A 21,470-nucleotide genomic window follows, 5' to 3' on the forward strand; every position below is an offset into this window, starting at 1 on the left:
CAATTAAGTATTGTTATTGTGTTAGCATTATATCAATAATAGTTTTTAATAATAAACATACAGTTTTGGAATCTGCATCCCTTTACTTCTTCAACGGGGAATGTTACACATAAAAAATGTTTGGCTGCGTCTTTGATGTTCCCAAACTTCTCATGCGAACTCAGCAGCATGGGGGTGTGTTGGCAAGTGTGAAAATCACTTATCTAACCTGAGAAGTCAATAACAAGATATTAGAATCATCAATATATTTGGTAACTGGGAATCTTACACTTACAAAATGTTTTGCTGCGTCCTGGATGCTACCAAATCTTCCCATGAAACTCGGCAGAATGGTGGTATGTTGGCCACTGATTGAAAATAACTTATCAAACCTGAAAATTCAATAACAATAATTGATATTAGAATCATCATACCAAATATAGTTCATAACGGGGAATGTTACACATACATGACTCGTGACCAGGATAACTTTTTTTTTGTATGTTAGGGGGTACTGAGTTGAGGACCTCTGGCTAGATGACAAGGGGAATATATGTGTCCTTAGAACTGGTATGTATTGTTTTTCCATACTTTTTTGTCTCTGACGTATACTTCTTAATATAGATTCCTTTTGTAAGCTCACCAGTTGCTTCTGTTCAACAATCAGACTCAAATGCCATTGGACGCAAAGCATCTTACCATTTATTTAGGTATATATTCCCTTAGACAAACAATAGAAAATTTTTCATCTTACATTGCAAATCCCATTAGAACTTGGCTACACGGCGTCATTCATTGCAAAACTGACGGGGGTTCACGTTAAGAAAGTAAGGAGAATGATGGCTTGCCATGGGATGTCGTGCAGAAACTATACCGACATTTCTGATTCGAAGTTGAACAATCTTGTTCGTGAAATTGTGCAGCTAGACAGAGGTTAAGGTAAAGATTACAGCTTGAGAAATTTGATTTGATTTCTTGGCAATTAATTTTTTTAATCAGGATTTGTTCGTGTTCATGGTTGTGTCACTGAGCGGGGTGTGCGAGTTCCCCGTCAACGACTCCGGACAGCTTATTCTGAGGTAATTGGTACTCATGGATTTCCGTCCAGAAAACGTATCTATCGTCGAAGTTATTTTGTTCGGGCGCCTTTGTCGCTTTGGCACATCGATGGTAACCATAATCTTATTAGGTAAGTGTTTGAAGTTTCAAAAACAATTTTGCATGTTCATTGTATTATTATTTTCAAGATGGCGCTTTGTTATTCATGGAGGAATCGACGGCTTTTCTCGTTGGGTAGTGACACTAAATGTAGCCAACAACAACAGATCAGACACTGTTGTCGGTTTTTTTTAACACTTTTTTTTTAACAACACCATCAAGAGTAAGATCAGACAAAGGGGGGGGGGAATGTTCTTGTCTGTGACTTTATGTTAGAAAGAAGAGGTTATGGTAGACGATCGTTCGTAACTGGGAAATCAACCCACAATCAGCGAATCGAGCGATTATGGCGAGATATCAACGAGAGTTGCACCGGAGCATTTTACACCAAATTCTAGTTAGTATAACTGATAAAGAATATAATTCATTTTTTAATATTTCCTGTTTAACAGTTGGATGGAAAAGATAGGCCTTCTAGACCCCGAGGATGATGTAGACATATTTTGTCTTCACTATGTGGCGGAACATCTTATTCAAGCTGCCGTAGTGAGATTCCAACGTTCATGGAATTATCATAAAATTAGAACTGAAGGACACAAATCTCCGAATCAAATCTTCATTGCCGGTTTGACTGCTCTGCGTAACAGTGGTTGTACATTAAGCGAGTTGGAGCAGGTATGATTTATTGCGTTCGATTTCAATAGTAATATAACCTATTATTTATTTTCCCCTTTTTTTTCATAGGATGAACCTGGGAGAGTCACACGAGAACCCGATGATTGGGACCGATCTGTTCATACGATTCCCGCTGTGGATGTCCCTGCTTTTTCTTGCCCATTGACGGCTGAACAGTTATTCGAGTTGGAGAGGCGCATCAGAAAAGAAAATATCGATCTAGACAACTTACACATCGAATACCAAGAAGTGAAAAACTATGTATTGAGTTCAATTGATTAATTGAACCGTTCTTATTTAAAATTTGTTGCGTTGCCAATTCAATCCACTGAATGTGAAATATTGTCCGTTGATGTGATGGTATTGCTAGTGGCTCATGAATGATAAAAATAAATAATGAGCATAACGAAAAGATTAGAATCTTTACTATAATAGTCTTGAAGTTTGTCAGTAAAAACCGTGTAACAGAAGGTTCAAGGTTTGTTTAATGGTGAGTTGGGGACGGTCCGACAGCTAGATGGCAGTTCTGGTGACCCCATCTCGCGCATTCACTCCAACTTGGTCTCCGCGAGACGGTCTCGAAGGGTCGAGACCGTCACCCGTACATCCCAGTGGGACTATCCCGGCCCTCTGATTGGCTCTCTCCCTCTCCTCACCCTATAGCCCCTCCACCCCTTCTGCTTGTGGTGTGTGGCCTGTGGGGCTGTGGCGTGTGTGGAGTAGTCGGGCTGCCGCCTCCATTTGTTTGTTTTTCATGTTTATTTATTTATGATTATTTATGTTTATATTTATTGTTTCTAACTTACTATTTTGTTAATAAACTATTTGTATCTTCATTATATGGTTTTAAATTTTATAGCACAGGAATAAATTAAATATTGGTGTGTTTTCATTATAACTGTTGTGAATTGTCATCCACGGGCAATTGGGTTGGTGCGGGTCGGAGAAAAAAGGTTCAAAACCCGATTTTGGGAGAATCGGGAAAACTATATGTCCAAAAGTTTTAATACTTATAGGAATGGATAAATCTTGATAAGGTCTATCCAATTCTGCAAAAATTTTGCTTAGGGTGTACTAATTAGGAAAGTAAACCGCTTCGCAATTTTACGGGTAGGTCGGTGCGGTTTAGCGGGTAAAAGGAACCCCCCTCATAAAAATACGTCATATTTCAATAATTTATTGCTGGAAAACTATAAGGAAAAAATTAAAAAATTTTGCAGAAATGGATAGCTCTTAGTAAGCGCTATCCATTTCTGTAAAATAATTAACATAATTTTCATAAACAAACAAATTTTGGACAAGACGTTGTTTGTAGTTTTTGCGCTCTAGATATATATACTAGATTCAATAGACTTAAGTAACAATATTAATTTTTTTTAAACTTTTTTGTGTATGAATATTTTTTCGTTATTGTTCGTTTTTTGTTTTTAATTTATTAATTTATGCTATTACACTACTTATACCTTTATTAAATCGCTTTTCAATTCATAAAACAGGAATGAATTAAACATCGGTGTGTTTCCATCAGAATTATTGTGAATGAACTCTCATGGGCAACTGGGTTGGTGCGGGCTGGAGAAAAACGGTTTCAACACCCAATTTTGGGACAATCGGGAAAACTATAAGTCCAAAAGTTTTAACAATTATAGGAATGGATATATCTTGATAAGATTTATCCATTTCTGTAAAAATATTGCTCAAAATTTCCTTATTGGAGAAGTAAACCGCTTCGGCATTTTTCAGGTAGGTCGGTGCAGTTTAGCGGGTCTAAGTTAACCCTCATCTCCCAGTAATACGGGAAATTTAAATAATTTTTTTCGGGGAAACTATAGGACCAAAATTAATAAATTTTATATAAATGGATAGCTCTTGATAAGGGCTATCTATTTCTCTATAATTTATGAAAAAATATTCATACACTAAAAAGTTTCAAAAACAATGAAAATTATTACTTAAGTCTATAGGATCGAGTATATCTCTAGAGCGCAAAAACTACAAAAAAGTTCTTGCCCAAAATTTTTTTGCTTATGAAAATTGTCTTAACTATTTTAAAGAAATGGATAGCTCTTGATAAGAGCTATCCATTTCTGTAAAATTTATTAATTTTGGTCTTATAGTTTTCCCGCAAAAAATTATTTAAATATTAAGTATTATTCGGGGGTGGGGATTACAAGATACCCGCTAAACCGCACCGACCTACGGAAAAATGGCAAATCGGGTTACTCTTCCAATAAGTAGTTTTTAAGCAATATTTTTGCAGAAATGAACAGATCTTATCCAGATATATCCATTCCTATAAGTTTTTTAAGGTTTGGACTTATAGTTGTCCCGATCATTACAAGATCGGGTTTTGGAACCGCCAACCCAAGGCCCATGGGATGACAATTTACACTAATTTAAGAAATCACACCGGTAATTAATTCAATCTATTATATAAAATGAAAAAAACAATTAATGTAAGTAAAAATATTGTATTTTTAAAACTTAATAAAGAACAAACAATAAATGTAAATAATAAAAATACACGAAATCAACAAACAAATCAAAGCGGCAGCCCCACGGAAAACCACACTGTGTACATCAGGAAAATGTGGGAGCGGAAAGCAGAAAGACATAGAAGGATGTAAGGGTGAAGAGAGCCAATCAGAGGGCCGGGATAGTCCCACTGGGATGTACGGGTGACGGTCTCGACCCTTCGAGACCGTCTCGCGGAGACCAAGTTGATTCACTCGCTAACGCTAATTCATCCCGAAGTCGGGGTGAAAACGCACCAGACACGCTGACACGACACGATAGAAGTTCATTTATTTTTCTCCAATAATTTTTTAATTGGCATCAATGTAAAATACCCCGCATTGTTTAGTGTAAACCCATCCTCCCTGTTTTGTAGGGCGTAAAAGCACGCCGTCGAATGGTGGTGTAGGAAATCGTAATTTCCTGCTAGTGGGCGCTTTAAATCAGCACGAGCACCACGGTCAAGAGTTACTTCTTACTTGTCGTTGTCATTTTGTTCGTTGTCATCAGAAACGGCGTTCGGATCAACTGCGGCGTTGATCCATCCTCAATGTCCTTAACAAGCCAACGTCCACACGGAAATGTGACCCAAAATGACAACGATTACAAATAATGATGCGGCATATAAAATAAATGCTCATTACTTGAAGGCTCGGCCAGTAATATCATTCCCCACAGTAAAATGATCAATTACCCAACGGCCAATGGGTCATTCCATCCCAATTCGAATTTGAAGAAAGTGAAATAGCTTAAAGTAGAAATGATGTGAAAAAATGAAACTGGCGATCAAAAATGTCGTGGAAACTTGTTCATTTTTATTTAGAAAAATTAAGAACTGAATTTAAAAACAAAAGGGTCATACATTTCCGCGTTTCAATAACAAAAAAAAAATTATCAAAACAACAAAGTTTTCAATAAAGATATCACCTTGAAACATTACAGATGTTTAAAAAACTAGGAAACAGCAAGTGTTAAAATTGCAATACTGAGTTGTAAGATAAAACACGACATCAAACATGAAAGTTGCTTATAGCAAACAACAAGCCAAATAAAAGACTTGGATCCAGCTTGGATCCCCAACAAATTCAGGTAAAAAGTAAAGGGGCACTGAATTTTTAAGTCTATTAATTAAGAGTGAAGCCTATAATGAGCTGAGCCACTGCCTCAATCCAGACATCTCTCATGACTTCATACTCCTCTGCAAGAGTGGCTGTCACTTTTTGAGCACAAGTGGAAACCGCAGGGCGGTGAAAGCCATCTTCGGTGGATTTGATGAATTCCACTTGAATCACTGAGTCGTCACCAGGTGCAATTATTCTTTTCCCAGTGAGGAATTGCAGGACGTCTTCAAGGCACATAGGTTTATTTTCGCCGGCCGTGTTGATACTTATGAGGCCCTCTATGGAAAAAAGAACGAATACAATATAAATAATGAGACCACATATCACAATACAAATATTTTGACCATTAGTGCACTTACTGGAAATTTCTTTGAAAAACTTGCAAATAAAAAGAAAGTTCATCTTTTCGATGATTTCACAGTTGGGATCCAAATTTGCATCCCTTCTCAGCAACGCTATCATTCCGTCCGCTGTGAGTGGATGTCTTTTAAATAGGATGAGCAGTGAAGTGTCACGATTCAGGAATTCGCCCAGGTTGTCAAACACGTTTAATCCTTCGACAAATTTAAGTCCACCCGATTTCAAAAGTTCGATAACGGCGGGGTGATATATTTTTTCTTGCACCATAGAAATGCCAAAAAATATCCCAGCAGCATACTCCGTTTCACTTAAAGTGTCACCCTCACCTTTCATATAAACCCGATTATCGATTAAAAGATTTTCAAATCGATGAAATAAATGTGAGAAAAAATCTCTTCTGACTCCACCAACGTCAACCCCTTCTTCCCCCTTAAACACAACAACGAATTTCGAAAGGAGAGATGCCATGAATTGCGTTGCCTGCGATGCATTTACAGCCGCCTTTACGTAGTAAGGTCGGCTTAGTTTCAGCACATTCGATCCGTTGGTCATCTTTATTTTGCTTATGAAGCCTTCAAATTTCTGCATGGCAGCCTCTGTAATAAATACAAATATATCTAACTAGTTTACCTTATATTAACGCTTAGTATTAATGGAAGCGGAAAGAAAGTTATGATGAATTTAACGGTTTCATAAATGTGACCTAGCAGGCTGGTATCAGACGTGGATGGCTTTGCATCATCCAATTCATGTCCAGTAGAAAGCATGGAACTGATTAGTGGAAAAAAAATAGGAATAAAATTCAGGAGTGGAAATGATCCGCAGTATACCTGCATGACGCGACTGTGGTCTCTATGCACCCACCATGGTCCAACGTTAAAGAACAGCCATCGTTTTCAACACAAGGCTCAGGGGAAAGCTCGCATTCTTGAATACTTTCAATGTCATCGGGCTGGTTTAGATCCATCAGTGCTTGAGATACAGATGTAGATGGTGGAAGGATAGGTCTAAATTGTCAATTAAAAAGTAAAAAGTAAAGAGTACAACAGATCCAAATCTTTAAAGTACCTTGATGACGAGCTACATGACTCTATGTGATCCAAAATCAGAAAATAGTCGACACGGTCCCCACAAAGCTCGCATTTTTCTACATCAACATTGGGATCGGATGTCTGCCAAGGAGAAGATTCCGAAGCAGATGTTGTAAGAGATGTTGTACGAGATGTTGTACGAGATGTTGAACAAGATGTAGAACAAGACGGTGTGGGAGATGTCGAGTCAGTTGGAGAACGGGATGCCAACGCAGATTGGGCACGAAATCTTGAAGTGGATGGAGTACCATGTGTCAAATACGATTGAATACCATGTAACGTAGCGGATGAAGTACCAGATTCCAAAGCGTATACATTACTCTGGCCTCTAAATAAAGAACCAGATATTGAATAATGAGTACTAAAGAGAAACAATATTCAGGACTACCTTTCGCCACTACAATTGTCCATGTGTTCCATCATGTAAATGCGGATCGATCATTTCACCGCAATCATCGCATTCTACACAGCAAAATGATAGTTTTGGTGGAATTACAAGATCCTTCTTCAAAGGCGCAACATAAACACGAGCGTGAAGTCTCTGAAATAGATTGTACAAAAGAAGAAAGTTAAGTTTCAAATAATGCATTAGTGTTAAGAGAACGATTCCATTATTATTTGCGAAGTTAACAGTTTGAAAGTCCAGATGGCTGCTATGGTTGTCCATGATTAGCAACACCGGCCTTGTCTTGCATGACTTCACGAAGGCGTGAAAATTTTGGCTAGTCATCCATCCAGATTCATGTGCTAGTCCCAGGCAGCCAAGTGGCCCTTCTTCAAACATAGTTGGGAAATTTTTTTTTCTAGGGAATACAAATACAAGGGGAACAGAGACTCCGGCAGCATTTATGAACGCAAGCATTGTGACATTTACACCCCGTTCCACTGAAACTGTCTGCTGCACCTTTGCATATAAATACAAGTTTAGTATATGTGAGACGTAATAAGACAACTTTTGAACTTACTTGTTTCGTTCCTCTTGCAGCAATCACTTTTGGAGGATGGTTAACTGTGGTGTCATTAGTTTCGTCAAAATTCCATATTTCATTAGGCTTGAAATGATGTTTTGCCATGAGTGCGGACAAATTATCGAAAAACTGCATGACGACAGGTTTATTACAACCTGCAGCCCTCGCTTGGCTTGTGGCTTCTGGTTTTCGAATAGAAAGGGATTTGTTTCGTTTTAAAAAATTGGATAGCCAATCTTTAGACGCCCTTTTATGTTTCTTCCAATTATCCGGAATGCTGATCTGGTTTGCAACTGCGAATGAATATGTAATGCCCAGTGTGTCTTTTATACATAAGCCGTTGCTTATGAGGGAACATTCCTTCAAGTATTCCGATAATTCCGTCTCAAATGCTGCAGGAATGATTTGAGTTGCGTGTTGTGGTCGTTTGATATTTACAGGAGGTAGCAAACCACACGCATGGTGTCGTTTTGAGTAAGATCCAATTGTCGACTTGGCCAAGCCATATCTTTCAGCTGCTTTTCTTATTGAGGATCTTCCTGACAACACTTCACAGATTGCAATTTTTAGTTTCTCCTCTTGATGTTCATCTTTTACAGTTTTGCGTATATAATTGCGAGGCATCTGCAAAATATATTATTTAACATTAGTCTACTATTTGTAAATGTATAAATAAGCTATCATTACTGTATCGTTGAATGACTAAACAATTTATGCATCGATCACTAGACTCAGCTCGCTGTCGGTATCTCAATGTGACAGGGAAAATCTTGTTCTGCGATGAACCTAACACATTAAACATGATGGAACTTTAGTCATTACTAATTGTAAACGTATAAATAATCTTTCATTACTGTATTGTTGAATGACTTTACAATTTATGAATGAAACCAGACTTGTATCATAATGCTGTGGGTATATCTATCTGCCAGGGCCAATATTTTTCGTTGATGAACCTAACACACCAAAAAGAAGTTGATAACTGCTGCTAAATAATGAATTTTAATATCACTTGCCTTCTTATTGGGTTAATGACGAACCCAATCACTACCAACAGGCAGGCAGCATGAATCAGAAGTAGGTAGCACTGGGCATACAAAAAATTACGCTGTTTCACTGTTAAAAAATCTGCCGGTGTACACCCGTCTCCATAAATATCTGACGTACCCAAACGGAGGGAAATATTTTAATACCGCTGCAATTATTCTTGACACTGAATATCATTGCAGCGGCATGTAAAAATTCTTTTTTTGGGTATCTTTGACTTTTATCTTTTGTTTTAGTTAGCGCGAGTGAGGGTTGGGAAAGAAAACAACAATTTTTAAAAAGAACGAAATGCGGATTAAGAAAAGAGAAAAATGTGGTTAGTATTTGGTATAGGGCTTTTTTAGAAAGTGAAAATCCGACTTTCAGAAATCTGGCAACGCATGCGTTTTGTAGTCGTTTTCCGTTTACATGGCAAAGGCCATAAGAAATTTAAGTGTCTTTAACAAAATATACGTAACTCGTTCAATTTGCAATATTTCTCCACAAGAATTCCACAGTGCTCTAGGTAAGATATCGGTCGTTAATTTCATGTATAGTTTACTTGGACTAAAAAATTATTAAGGGCTGAAAATTTAAATACAAAACTTTGTTTTGGTTTTCTGCAGGCGATTCTCGGCATGGCCGAGTTGGACGATAGCCTAGACCAAGTTGCTTTTAAGTTTTCTGCTTATTCATCAGACCAAACTGCTGATCAAAAGAAAAGTTACGTCTCAAAGCTTCAACGCAATGGCGTGAATGACTGTCCATGGGGCATTGACGAGAAATACTTTATTGTTGGTGATCAAGATCTTCGCCAACTACAGAGAAGTTTACCCAACATAGCCAAATACGACCTAATTGATTACCTTTATGTAACAAAAAGTCGACATGATGGCAACATAACTGAGAATTTGAAGAGTATGAGTTAAACAGGAGTAGTAGATGTTTTTAATTATCTGGAGATAGGTTTTTGATCATCGTATTGTGGATTTGATCTCTACCCGTGGCTTTGCTTCTTAGATTCTTCATGGCGTATTCCACTTCCCTTTCTATGATGGGTAAGAACAGTGCATTTGGTTGTGTGGAGTTTGCACTTTTGCTAATGAGCTGTCCATAGAGAGGATCGTCCGACGTGTCGCCTTTTTGGTAATTGTATTGCTTGGCGAATATTTCCGCTTTTTCTTTTTGTGATGTGACGAAGTTGTTCGTGACCGGGTCCTAGATAGGCGATGAGTTGTAGTCTGGTGCCGGTGCCTTTGCAACCATTTTTTTTACAAAAGCCCAGGTTTTCGAGGTAGAGCTCATGGGGTTTAGATTGCTTATAAAGTTGTTGAACGATTTTTGTTTTTCTTCTATTATAATTCTTTTTTTTTGTTTTCCAGATGCATCCAGAGTCTTTTGTTGGTGGCACAGCAAATACCCCCTGTTTTGGGATCACACGCATTTTTGGCCCTCCTTGCTTGTGCGACAGCTTTTTTGCATCTTTCGTTCCTCCATGGGTTTGGGATGTGTGTTTCGTTCTGCTGGTTTGTTTTTAACATCTTTATTTTGCTGGGTTTAGTTGCTTGTAGCATTGCAGCTTGGAGAATTTGGTATTTTGTTTCTGGGGCGTGTGTTGTATAAAATTCGCTGGTGCGAATGCACTGGCTTATTGCTTTATTCCAGTCTGCGTGTTTGAAGTTCCAGCTGGGAGCCCGGTTGCGACTTTGGATTGGATGGGCACCAATTTCTATGTATATCGGAGAGTGGTAACTGCCCAAATCTGGTCCTTTAGTTATTTTCGAAGTTGCTGCTAGGTAAGGTGGCATTATTGTTAGGTCAATGCTGGAGAGGAAAAGCGAGTTATTGCACTGTCTGGTTCCTAGGTCTTTTGGTGTTGCTAGCATTAGGTGATCGTGATGGTCTAGGAGTTTTGCTACTAGTCGTCCGCTTTGGTTTGGAGTCCTGCATTCCTCTTGCCACCTCTCATGATGAGCATTGAAGTCTCCGCTTAAAATTGTGTTTTGACTGATGTTTTCGACGGCGTTAAGGTCGTCTTCGTTGCAGTTTGAACCATCGGGTATGTATAATGATACTATTGTCAGCTCCCTTCCTGTGTTGTTGCGATCTAGTATCACAGAGATTGCTGTTGCTTCATTTGTCGCGAGTTGGGTCAGTGTGATGGGTGTGTGCTGTAGGGACTTGTGGACCAGTATTGCTACTCCACCTACGGTTTTGTCTGGTCTGTTTTTCTTGATTGTGAAGTAATCTTTAAATTTGACTTCGAAGGTATCTCTCCAGAAGGTCTCGCAAAGCGTGGCTATATGAGGTTTGTGATGGTAAAGGTGTGCCTTGAATTGGGTAAGTTTAGATTTAGTGAGACTGCGGGCGTTAAATTGAATTATTTTTATCATTTTGTATGTTTGACCGGGATGCTGCTTTTCCGTTGGTCCGATGTTAGATGTGCTAATGTATGAGCGCCTGACTTCAATATTGGATACTTGGGATGAAGCTGTGGCTGGCGTGGTTCTTGATTTTGTAGCTCCCCGCGTTACCGTGGTATAGTCTTCGGCTTCCATGTTGTTACTAGTTCGTTAGTTGTTAGTAGTTGCTTCTAGTTCTGTTTTGAGGCATTTGATCCCTGTTTGTAGGGCTGCTACTTGGCTTTTCAGGATCTCGACTTCTGTGTTTGGTCCGGTTTGTTTGTGCGCATTCATTTTTACTGCTTCACTATGGGTGAGGAGGGATCTGGCCTCAAGTAGGGTCACTCCTCTCTCGAAGGCCTGTTTCGAGGTTTTTTTTAGTTTGGCAAAGATGGTGCAATTTATTGAGTCAGATGGATGGCTTCCTTTGCAGTTTATACATCTTTCTTGTTTGCAGGTTTTTTCTTCTGGTTGGCTAAGGCTACAGTATCTGCATCTAGGTTTGTCTTTGCAGACGTTTTTCGTGTGGCCGAAGCGATTGTAATTTGTGCATCTCATTGGGTGGGGAATATATGGCTGACATTTGAAGTGCATATAGTTGAATGATATGTCTTTTGGGGGTTGTTCAACTGCTAACTAAAAGATTATGGTTGGGGCAGGGATAATTTCAGCTCCTCACGTTATTCTTCTGACGTAACTTATTTCGTATTTTTTCTCTAGCTCTTTCTTTATTTCTTCGTCAGTGTCTCCAAGGGGGACTCCATGGATTACCACTTTTGATGTACCGTGTGATCTAGGTAGGGAGCAAGTTACTTCTATTCCGTTTAGTGCAGATGTTGTTTTGAGGAGAGACTGTTGCTGCTGTAAAGAATCGATATCTCTGGCGACAGAGAACTGAAGGTTCTCGACTTCAAAAGAGGTCACCCTTGTTATTGTCACAAAACAATACAAGGGATTGACCGTTAGGGTACCCCCCTATTGGTTGCCCACATCAATAACCGTCATAAAACTTTCCACAGAAAGTCGCCTTGCTGGACAAAGAAGAAGGTCAAGTTGACCGTTGGAAAGGACGCTACCGCGACTGCCATGCCAACCAAGGAAAAAATGCTTCCTCAAGAACAAATAAATAGAACTAGAATTAGCTTGCCCTCTCAGTCTTCTGTTAGCATTCTTGCTAGTTGTTCCTGTCTGTCCCGGCCTGTTCCAGCCCACACTGTGACTACAACAAATAAAACATGCGGTAAAGTCAGACGACGATTCCTTTTATTTAAAAATCTTGTGGTAGTTTACTCGTTCCACACGCGTGTAAACCATTACACTGCTCATGGGAGCTTGGGCGAATGAACAGGTCTCCTCCTGAAGCAATACTGATTTTTGATGCAAATATGCCCATTTTGTTTTCAAGGTCAGTTGTTATTTGGCCTATTTCCTGAGATTTCATCTGCTTAAATGATGTTCCATCTATTCTTCTTATAAAGACCGGGGGTAAGGGTGGGTTGGACATGTTGGGGAGTTAGACAACCAAATGGTTGGCGTAACTCTATTTGGGAACTATTACTCAATACAAAAATACAATTAAACTTTATTTTCACTACTGTCTTAATTCAGAACAACTTCAGTCTTTGGTTGACAATATCACTATCTCCTAAGTTGAGTTCGCACACAACAACCTTGAAGTTATCAGAGAGCAAGTCGACACGACCATCCGTAACCGACCTTCACCAGAATTTCGAAATGCCAGTCAGCTAAGGAATTTCCACGCGTCTGGATAATTTTAAAGAAAGAAAATGACCGCAAGAATCAAAGAACGATCACAAACGTCTGCATGATCAAGTACAGTAGTGTCACCTGGATCCGGAGTGCAATAGTCACATTTGTCGCTGGAGGACTCCGGACTCCGGAGTCCAATAGACATTTCTGACACTAGAGCACTCCGGACTTCGGAGTGCAATAGGCCTGACCTATTTATAATGCAAAAACCTTCCACCAAGTGCTATGTTTGGCAGAAAGGGTAGAGACAATAATAAGCATGGTATAGAAACATGGTCCGCGTACTTCCCAGAGCCGTCGACTGCGAAAATGGGACGAAAATTGGAATCGTCAACTATCGGCATCTCTGGCCGGGTATGTAACTAGAGGGCCTACTTTAACGTAGGCTCTTATGGGACTACCCCTTTGAACTGTTACATTAAGGTGTTTGAATATTTTTTTTCATTTAGAAAAATTTGAATCGTGTGTAGAATTAATTTTTATGCAAAGTTCATGTTTTTTATTTTAATTTTAAAATGCTTGTATAATTTTAAAAAAATGGTCTAAGAATTTCTGAGATTCTTGAACTTTCCGCTTCTGCTAGACTGTTCCACATTAGGGGAGAACGGGGCAGTTAGGGTAGTGTATATGTTGGCACTATCGATATTGAGATATGTTTTAATGAAACCTAAGTATAGGAAAAATTCACGCTTACGCAACCCGAAAATCTCCATCGTTTAAAAAAAAAATCATTAAAAAAGTCCTAAGGGTTCAGTAATAAATGAAACAATAATTTTGGCGCCTTAAAATCGTGTCATCAGCTTTGACAGATTTTTTCAATTTACGGGTTTCAGAAATGGAATAAAACTTTCAACAAATAATATTCTTGAAGGAAATTCTTTCCTCTTTCAATCTGATATTTGAGTTTATTATTTCTCCTTAGAGGAGTTACTGAAAAATCAATTTGATTAACGACACCTATTCTTGAGGCAAAATGGCCTGGCAACGTTGGGGCAGTTTGCGGGTATAAAATCTCTGTCGTCTAATGTCAAAATGGTGAGTCTTAAAAAGTCTGTCAATTTTTGTTAAAGATGGTTAGGCATTACATTAGAAAAACTGAACGTTGTATGTATCTAGATGGTTACATTTTGAAAGCTGTTAAGAAAGTTGTTGCTGAGAAACAAAAAGTATGTGATGTTTCCAAAGCAACCTCCATCCCAAAAAGATCTATACTGAGATATGTCAAAAATTTCTTGGCTGCTGGAATTCAAGATGAAGCTGAAGCAACTACAAGCATTGGGGGTTACCAAAAACCTCGTAAGGTAAATCTACTTATAATTTTTCTGTGTATGTGTTGCAATGTTAACTCTTTCTTGTTCGCTCTAGGTTTTCAGCAGCGAACAAGAAAGCAATCTTAGCAGTTACGTCAAAAGGGCCAGTGACATTTATCATGGAATCACTACCACAGACATGAGAAGATTGGCTTATCAGTACGCTACCCAAGAAAAATGTATTGTCCCTCTTTCTTGGTCGGTCAAGAAGGAAGCTGGAAGAGACTGGCTATCTGGTTTCATGCGAAGACATCAAGACCTTTCAATCAGAAAACCACAGGCAACATCTCTAAGCAGAGCTACCAGCTTCAACAAGCATAACGTTGATTCCTTCTTTGACAATGTTGAGGTCATAAGGTCTAGAGGCATTCCACCTTCTCGTTGGTTTAATGCTGACGAGTCTGGCTTTACCACAGTTCATGCACCTGATGGAATTATTGCTCGAAAAGGAAGAAAACAAATTGGTTCCATAACTTCAGGTGAGAGAGGCACACTGGTTACAGTCTGCCTTGCAGTATCTGCCACAGGAACGTCTATTCCACCATATTTTGTCTTTCCACGGTAACATTCCTTTTAACTGAAATGTCGTCTTTTGCTAACATATTTGTCTCTTTATTTCAGAGTTCATTTTAAGGAATATTTCCTCAATGGTGCCCCTCTTGGTTCTGTTGGATCAGCCAATAAGTCTGGCTGGATGTCAGACAAAGATTTTGTTTTGTTCATGAAACATTTCATACAAAACGTTCGGCCTTCGAAAGAGAACGAAGTTGTTTTATTTCTCGACAACCACTCCTCTCATCTGTCGATCGAGGTAAGCCTATTGCTTCTATTCAAATTCTAGCCTTTTAATTATTTCTTATCTTATTGTATGTTCAATCTATCTAGGTATTAAATTTGGCGAAAGACAACGGAGTGGTCATGATAACTTTCCCTCCGCATTGTTCTCATAAGCTTCAACCCCTTGACAGAAGTGTGTTTGGTCCATTTAAAAGATACTACAATTCGTATTGCAGTTCATGGATGAAGGACCATCCAGGAAAACCTATGAGCATACACAACATCGCAGAGCTGGTTGGATTAGCCTTCCCGCTTGCAACAACACCAGCAAACATCACGTCTGGGTTTAGAGTGGCCGGGCTAGTCCCATTTAATAGATTTATCTTCGATGGTGACGTCGACTTTGCTCCATCTTTCGTCACGGATCGTCCTTTTAATTCATCACCAGTCCCTCCTATTGATGACTTCATAGAAATCCCAGCATCCAACGATAACATCGTCGAAGAAGGCCAAACTCCCGTTCCAGTCCAAAAAGACCAAACTCCCGTTCCAGAGAACCACATCGAGGCCAATGTTTCAACTACAATTCTACCCGACTTGGACAACATTGTGGTTATTTTCGAAGAAGATCCTTTGGCGACAGTTGAAAACGTTAATATTTCACTAGATGTTCAAAACGGAGAGGTAGGCCTAACTTTATTTCAATATATTTGCTGCAGCCATTAAATTCAATTTTTTTATAGACATTTGACCTGAGAGGTGTTCTCGAGGAGGATTCCAATAGAAATCCAGTGGAAATTATGAGACCCTACCCTAAAGCTGGACCGAGGAAAGGAAGCAGCACCGGCCGAAAACGAAGCACTGCCATCCTAACTGACACACCTGTTAAGGCCCAGCTGGAGAAGGAGAAGATGGCCACTGATGCGAAGAAAAACAAACTTGGCAAAGTCAGAAGAAAGTTAAATCCAACACCAGTGAAAAAAACTGCCAGAAAGTCAAGAAGAGCAAACCAAGAAAACAACAACCCAACCATTCCAGTGCAAAATTTACCCAGACCCTCTTCCAGTGCTCAAAATTTACCCAGACCCTCTTCCAGTGCTCAAAATGGATTAACTGATTCTTGTTTCTGTATTATGTGTCAAGAGAGTTTCTCTGAAAGCAGGCCCGGTGAAAAATGGGTGCAATGTGTGAAATGTTTGTTGTGGGCCCACGAAAACTGTGTGACCAAGAGTAAGCGGTTTTTATGTTTCGATTGTTCTTAGTTTTGTTGATGAATGGCCAATTTAATTTGTGATTTTCAATTTACTGATGTATCGTTAACATTTCCACAAAGAATATACTTTTGAATCTTAACTTTCTTTATTTATTTATAAGTTTTACTGATGTACCGTCCCTTGGACTGTTAGTCCATAAGAATAACATGGGCTTTTATGCCCCCATACATGGAGCGAAGTGCCCCTTCAACGGGGCATCTCGTCTTTTAATTTTGATGTTTTCAAATTCACTTTTTGGCCTAATAAAGGTGAGTTTCTGTAAATTAAAAATTCGAGGCATATAGCTCATTCTCCTCTCTTTCTTTTAAGATAATCGGGAGTTTCGAAAGTTTATTTTTAAAGGTATGGTGGCCAAAAAACAAAAAATCGCGTCAACTAGTACAACTCTCCCCTACCAAACAAGTGACTCGACCTGGATCTAGGTGTTGTGTGACAAAAAAGAACAAAAGAAAGAAGTCAAATCATGCCTAATGGGACTAACGCCCCTGCAGACCTTTTTCAGCTTTCAAAGTGACAACATGGCAGCTCCAGTAGTACCAAGTTCGTCAAGTTCGTCCTCGTCCTCATCGAGTTCCGATTCCGATTCGACAGCTGTATATCGTCGTCGACTACGCAGCTATGCCCGGACAGATGAGGAAAGACACGATGCAGACCGTCGGGGCAGGCGCCGTGAGAGAAGCAGGAGCCGCAGCCGCTCTCGTAGCCGTTCAGTCACGCGTGGTCGGGAGAATTCTGTGGGCCGAGAGAGCACTCGAAGCCGCTACAGGAACCGCAGCTCATCACACGGCAGCAATCGTTCAGACAACCAGTCTACGGCTCGGCGCCAGGAGCCAGCTCTGCTTGAACCAATCCTGCCGGACCAAGAGACTCGGGCAGAGATCGAAGATATTCCGCCACCACGAGATCAAGATCCCACGCTGCCCCAAAGCTTTCATCTGGACGCGGAGCGCTCTAAAGAGTTGAGATCATGGATGACGTCAACCCAGAAGCCGGCGGAGGCCAAGCAACTGAGGGAGAATTTTGTCCCATCTTTCGGTAAAAGTTCCTTTGACTTACAGGTCCCAAAGTTGGACCCATCTATGGCACGAAGACTCAAAGATGTGAGAGGAGGAGAAGCAAGCAAGGCGGAAGCCAAGGAGAAGGCTCTGGCGGCCTCTCAGTACAAGATTCTTGACATCGCCAAACCGCTCCTGTATCTGTGGGGTAGTGCCATGACCGAAGCTACAACAAATTCGGCCACCTCGGACCCCCTTCTCGTCACAGCGGCCGAATCAGCCCTGCAGTTGTGGGGCCACGCGTTTCACAACATCACCGTGCAGAGGAGAGAAAATGTGCTGCGCCTAACAGACCACGTCTTTGCCAACATGGCCGACATCATACTTAGATTTTTCTACGCCATCACTTATTACAATTCACTAATTTCAAGCAATTAAATATGCAATAAAAAACTGTAATAGACTGTTTATTTGCTTCCTTCAACTCAAGCCACCAGTTCAATGTCTTCTCATCAGCTCCATTGACTGTATTCCAGCAACCTTGAGAGACCGTTGCCTTTTGCACCCCTCAAACAACCACATAATCTTTGTTTTCTTAACATCTCCATTGACTGTTTTCCAACAAATTTCAGAGACCGTTCCCTTTGGAATCCCTCAAACAAGCCCCAATTCATTGTGTTTTCAACAGCTCCTTTGACTGTTTTCGAACACCCTTCAGAGACCGTTCCCTTTTGCATCTCTCAAACAACTACCTATTCATTGTGCTCTCACCAGCTCCATTGACTGCTTTGCAACACTCTTTAAAGACCGTTCCCTTTTGCATCCCTTACACAAACACCAATTGATTGTGTTCTCACCAGCTCCATTGACTGCATTCCAACACCATTTAAAGACCGTTCCCTTTTGCAGCCCTCAAACAACCACTATTGCATACTGTTCTCAAAAGCTTCACTGACTGCGTTCCAACACTTTTAAGAGACCGTTGCCTTTTGCATCCCTCAAACAACAACCAATTCATTGTATTCTGATTAGCTCCATTGATTGCATTCCAACACCTTTGAGAGACCGTTCCCTTCTGTATCCCTCAAACAAGCCCAATTAATTTTGTTTTCACCAGCTCCATTGACTGCGTTCCAACAATCTTCAGGAACCGTTCCCTTTTGCATCCCTCAAACAACCACCTATTCTTTGAGTACTAACAGCTGCATTGACTCCTTTTCGACACCCTTGAGAGACTGTTCCTTTTTGCACCCATGAAACAACCACCACTGCATTTTGTTCCCAACACCTCCACTTACTGCGTTCCATCACTTTAAAGAGTCCGTTCCCTTTTGTAGCCCTCAAACCACAGCTATTGGATACTGTTCTCAACAGCTCCACTGACTGCGTTCCAACACTTTTTAGAGACCGTTCCCTTTTGCACCCCTCAAACAACCACCACTGCATTTAATTTCAACAGCTCCACTGACTGCGTTCCAACACTTTTAAGAGACCGTTCCCTTTTGCAGCCTTAAACAACAGCTATTGGATCCTGTTCCCAACAGCTCCCCTGACTGTGTTTCAACACTTTTAAGAGCCCGTTCCCTTTTGCACCTCTCTAACAACCACCTTGCATTTTGATCTAAACAGCTCCACTGACAGCGTTCCAATACTTTTAAGAGACCGTTCCCTTTTACAGCCCTCAAACAACCACTATTGCTTACTGTTTTCAACAGTTCCACTGACTGCGTTCCAAAACTTTTAAGAGACCGTTCCCTTCTGCAGCCTTAAACAACAGCTATTGGATCCTGTTCCAAACAGCTCCCCTGACTGTGTTTCAACACTTTTAAGAGCCCATTCCCTTTTCCACCTCTCTAACAACTACCTTGAATTTTGTTCTAAACAGCTGCACTGACAGCGTTCCAATACTTTTAGGAGACCGTTCCCTTTTACAGCCCTCAAACAACCACCATTGCATACTGTTTTCAACAGCTCCACTGACAGCGTTCCAACACTTTTAAGAGACCGTTTCTTTTTACAGCCCTCAAACAACCACTATTGCTTACTGTTTTCAACAGTTCCACTGACTGCGTTCCAAAACTTTTAAGAGACCGTTCCCTTCTGCAGCCTTAAACAACAGCTATTGGATCCTGTTCCAAACAGCTCCCCTGACTGTGTTTCAACACTTTTAAGAGCCCATTCCCTTTTCCACCTCTCTAACAACTACCTTGAATTTTGTTCTAAACAGCTGCACTGACAGCGTTCCAATACTTTTAGGAGACCGTTCCCTTTTACAGCCCTCAAACAACCACCATTGCATACTGTTTTCAACAGCTCCACTGACAGCGTTCCAACACTTTTAAGAGACCGTTTCTTTTTGCAGCCCTTAAACAACCACTGTTATTCTTTGCGTCTGGACAGCTTCTTTGACTGCGTTCCAACAATATCAAGAGACCGTTCTCTTTTGCATCCTTTAAACAAAGCACCAATTCATTGTATTCCCACCAGCTCCATTGCCTGCTCCCCAAAACCTTTCAGAGCCTCTTTCTTTATGCATCCCTCCAACAACCACCAATTCATGGAGTACTGTCAATTAATTAAGAAACCGTTCTCTTCTCCATCCCTCAAACAATTACCAATTCTTTGTGTTTTCAACAGCTCCTTTGGCTGCAATCCAACACCCTTAGAGACCGTTCCCTGTTGCTCCCCTGAAACAACCATCATTACTTTGTATTCATAACATTTTTTGACTGTGTTTCACCACCCTGCAGAGACCGTTCCCTTTTGCATCCATCTAAAAAGCCCCATTTCTTTTTCTTTTCCCCAGCTCCATTGACTGCATTCCAACAATTTCAGAGGACTGTTCCCTTTTGAATCCCTCAATCAAGCCACAATTCATTGTGTTTTCAACAGCTCCTTTTTGTGTTTTCAACTGCTTTTGAACACTCTTCCGAGACTGTTCTCTTTGGCATCTTTCAAACAACCACCAATTTATTTGCTTCTCAACACCTCCATTCCCTGAGTTGCAACAACCTTAAGAGACCGTTCAATTTTGCATCCCTTAAACAACCACCAATTCATTGTGTTCTGGACAGAAACTTTGACTGCGTTCCCACACCATTGAGAAACCGTTCATTTTTGCAACCCTCAAACAACCACCAATTCTTTGAGTACTTACAACTAATTAAGAGACCGTTTCCTTTTGCGGTTCTTAACAAGTACCAATTCATTGTATTTTCAACAGCTCCACTGGCTGCATTCCAACACCTTTGAGAGACCGTTCCCTTTTGTATCCCTTAAACTAACTATTGTTTGTGTTCTCAACAGATCCATTTACTGCGTTCCAAAACACTTGAGAGACTGTTCCCTTTTGCATCCCTCAAACAAGCACGAATTGGTTTTGTTTTCATTAGCTCCATTGAGTGCTTTCTAACACCCTTAAGAGACCGCCCCCTTTTGCATCCCTCAAACAACCACCTATTCTTTGTGTTTTGAACAGCTGCATTGACTGCGTTCCAACACTTTTGAGAGACTGTCCCTTTTACAGCCCTCAAACAACCACTATAACTTTGTGTTCTGAACAGCTCCTTTGACTGTGTTCCAACAATATTAAGAGATTGTTCCCTTTTGCATCCCTCAAATAACCACCAAATTATTGTGTTGTTCCCAGCTCATTTGACTGCATTCAAACACCAATGAAAGACTGTTCCCTTTTGGATCCCTCAAATAACCACCTATTCTTTGGGTTTTCAACAGCTCCACTGGCTGCGTTCCAACACTTTTAAGAGACCGCTCCTTTTTGCATTTCTCAAACAACCACATATTCATTGTGTTCTTTTCAACCCAAATGACTGTGTTTAACACTCTTCAGAAACTGTTCCCTTTTGCATCCCTTAAAACAAGCACCAATTCATTGTGTTCTAACCAGCTCCATTGACTGCATTCCCACACCATTTAAAAACCTTTCCCTTTTGCATCCCTCAAACAAGTACCAATTCACTTTGTTTTCAACAGCTCCATTGGCTGCAATCGAACACCCTTAAAAGACCGTTCCCTTTTCCTTCCCTAAAA

At 40.2% G+C, this 21,470-nt stretch overlaps 4 protein-coding genes across 5 annotated transcripts; 2 read left to right on the forward strand and 2 right to left on the reverse strand.

Moving 5' to 3' along the window:
* Positions 1-277: 277 nt before the first annotated feature.
* On the forward strand, positions 278-2,154 carry LOC116930747. Its single transcript, XM_045175528.1, has 5 exons — positions 278-335; positions 517-549; positions 618-689; positions 751-806; positions 1,882-2,154. The coding sequence occupies exons 1-5, from the start codon at positions 278-280 to the stop codon at positions 2,092-2,094; spliced, it is 432 nt and encodes a 143-aa protein (XP_045031463.1). The 3' UTR covers positions 2,095-2,154.
* A 3,031-nt stretch (positions 2,155-5,185) lies between these two features.
* LOC123473911 lies at positions 5,186-7,149 on the reverse strand. The gene is made up of 6 exons (XM_045175549.1): positions 7,039-7,149; positions 6,876-6,979; positions 6,638-6,814; positions 6,494-6,578; positions 5,807-6,428; positions 5,186-5,725 (listed from the first exon to the last, which is right to left on the reverse strand). Exons 1-6 carry the CDS (start codon positions 7,147-7,149, stop codon positions 5,451-5,453), a joined length of 1,374 nt encoding a protein of 457 aa, XP_045031484.1. The 3' UTR covers positions 5,186-5,450.
* Positions 6,882-8,826, reverse strand: LOC116930748. The gene is made up of 5 exons (XM_032938158.2): positions 8,721-8,826; positions 8,554-8,652; positions 7,864-8,490; positions 7,287-7,802; positions 6,882-7,226 (listed from the first exon to the last, which is right to left on the reverse strand). Exons 3-4 carry the CDS (start codon positions 8,488-8,490, stop codon positions 7,296-7,298), a joined length of 1,134 nt encoding a protein of 377 aa, XP_032794049.2. The 5' UTR covers positions 8,554-8,652; positions 8,721-8,826; the 3' UTR covers positions 6,882-7,226; positions 7,287-7,295.
* A 4,837-nt stretch (positions 8,827-13,663) lies between these two features.
* On the forward strand, positions 13,664-16,504 carry LOC123471575. Of its 2 annotated transcripts, XM_045173197.1 has the most exons (6): positions 13,664-14,099; positions 14,181-14,365; positions 14,430-14,935; positions 14,996-15,185; positions 15,260-15,835; positions 15,895-16,504. In XM_045173197.1, the coding sequence occupies exons 3-6, from the start codon at positions 14,514-14,516 to the stop codon at positions 16,411-16,413; spliced, it is 1,707 nt and encodes a 568-aa protein (XP_045029132.1). In that variant the 5' UTR covers positions 13,664-14,099; positions 14,181-14,365; positions 14,430-14,513; the 3' UTR covers positions 16,414-16,504. The 2 variants fall into 2 exon arrangements, with proteins under 2 accessions (XP_045029132.1, XP_045029127.1); XM_045173192.1 differs by lacking the exon at positions 13,664-14,099 and having other exon boundaries at positions 14,135-14,365.
* The last annotated feature ends 4,966 nt before the right edge of the window (positions 16,505-21,470 follow it).

This window comes from Daphnia magna, linkage group LG1 (assembly GCF_020631705.1).
Source record: "Daphnia magna isolate NIES linkage group LG1, ASM2063170v1.1, whole genome shotgun sequence".
Lineage (NCBI taxonomy): Eukaryota > Metazoa > Arthropoda > Branchiopoda > Diplostraca > Daphniidae > Daphnia > Daphnia magna.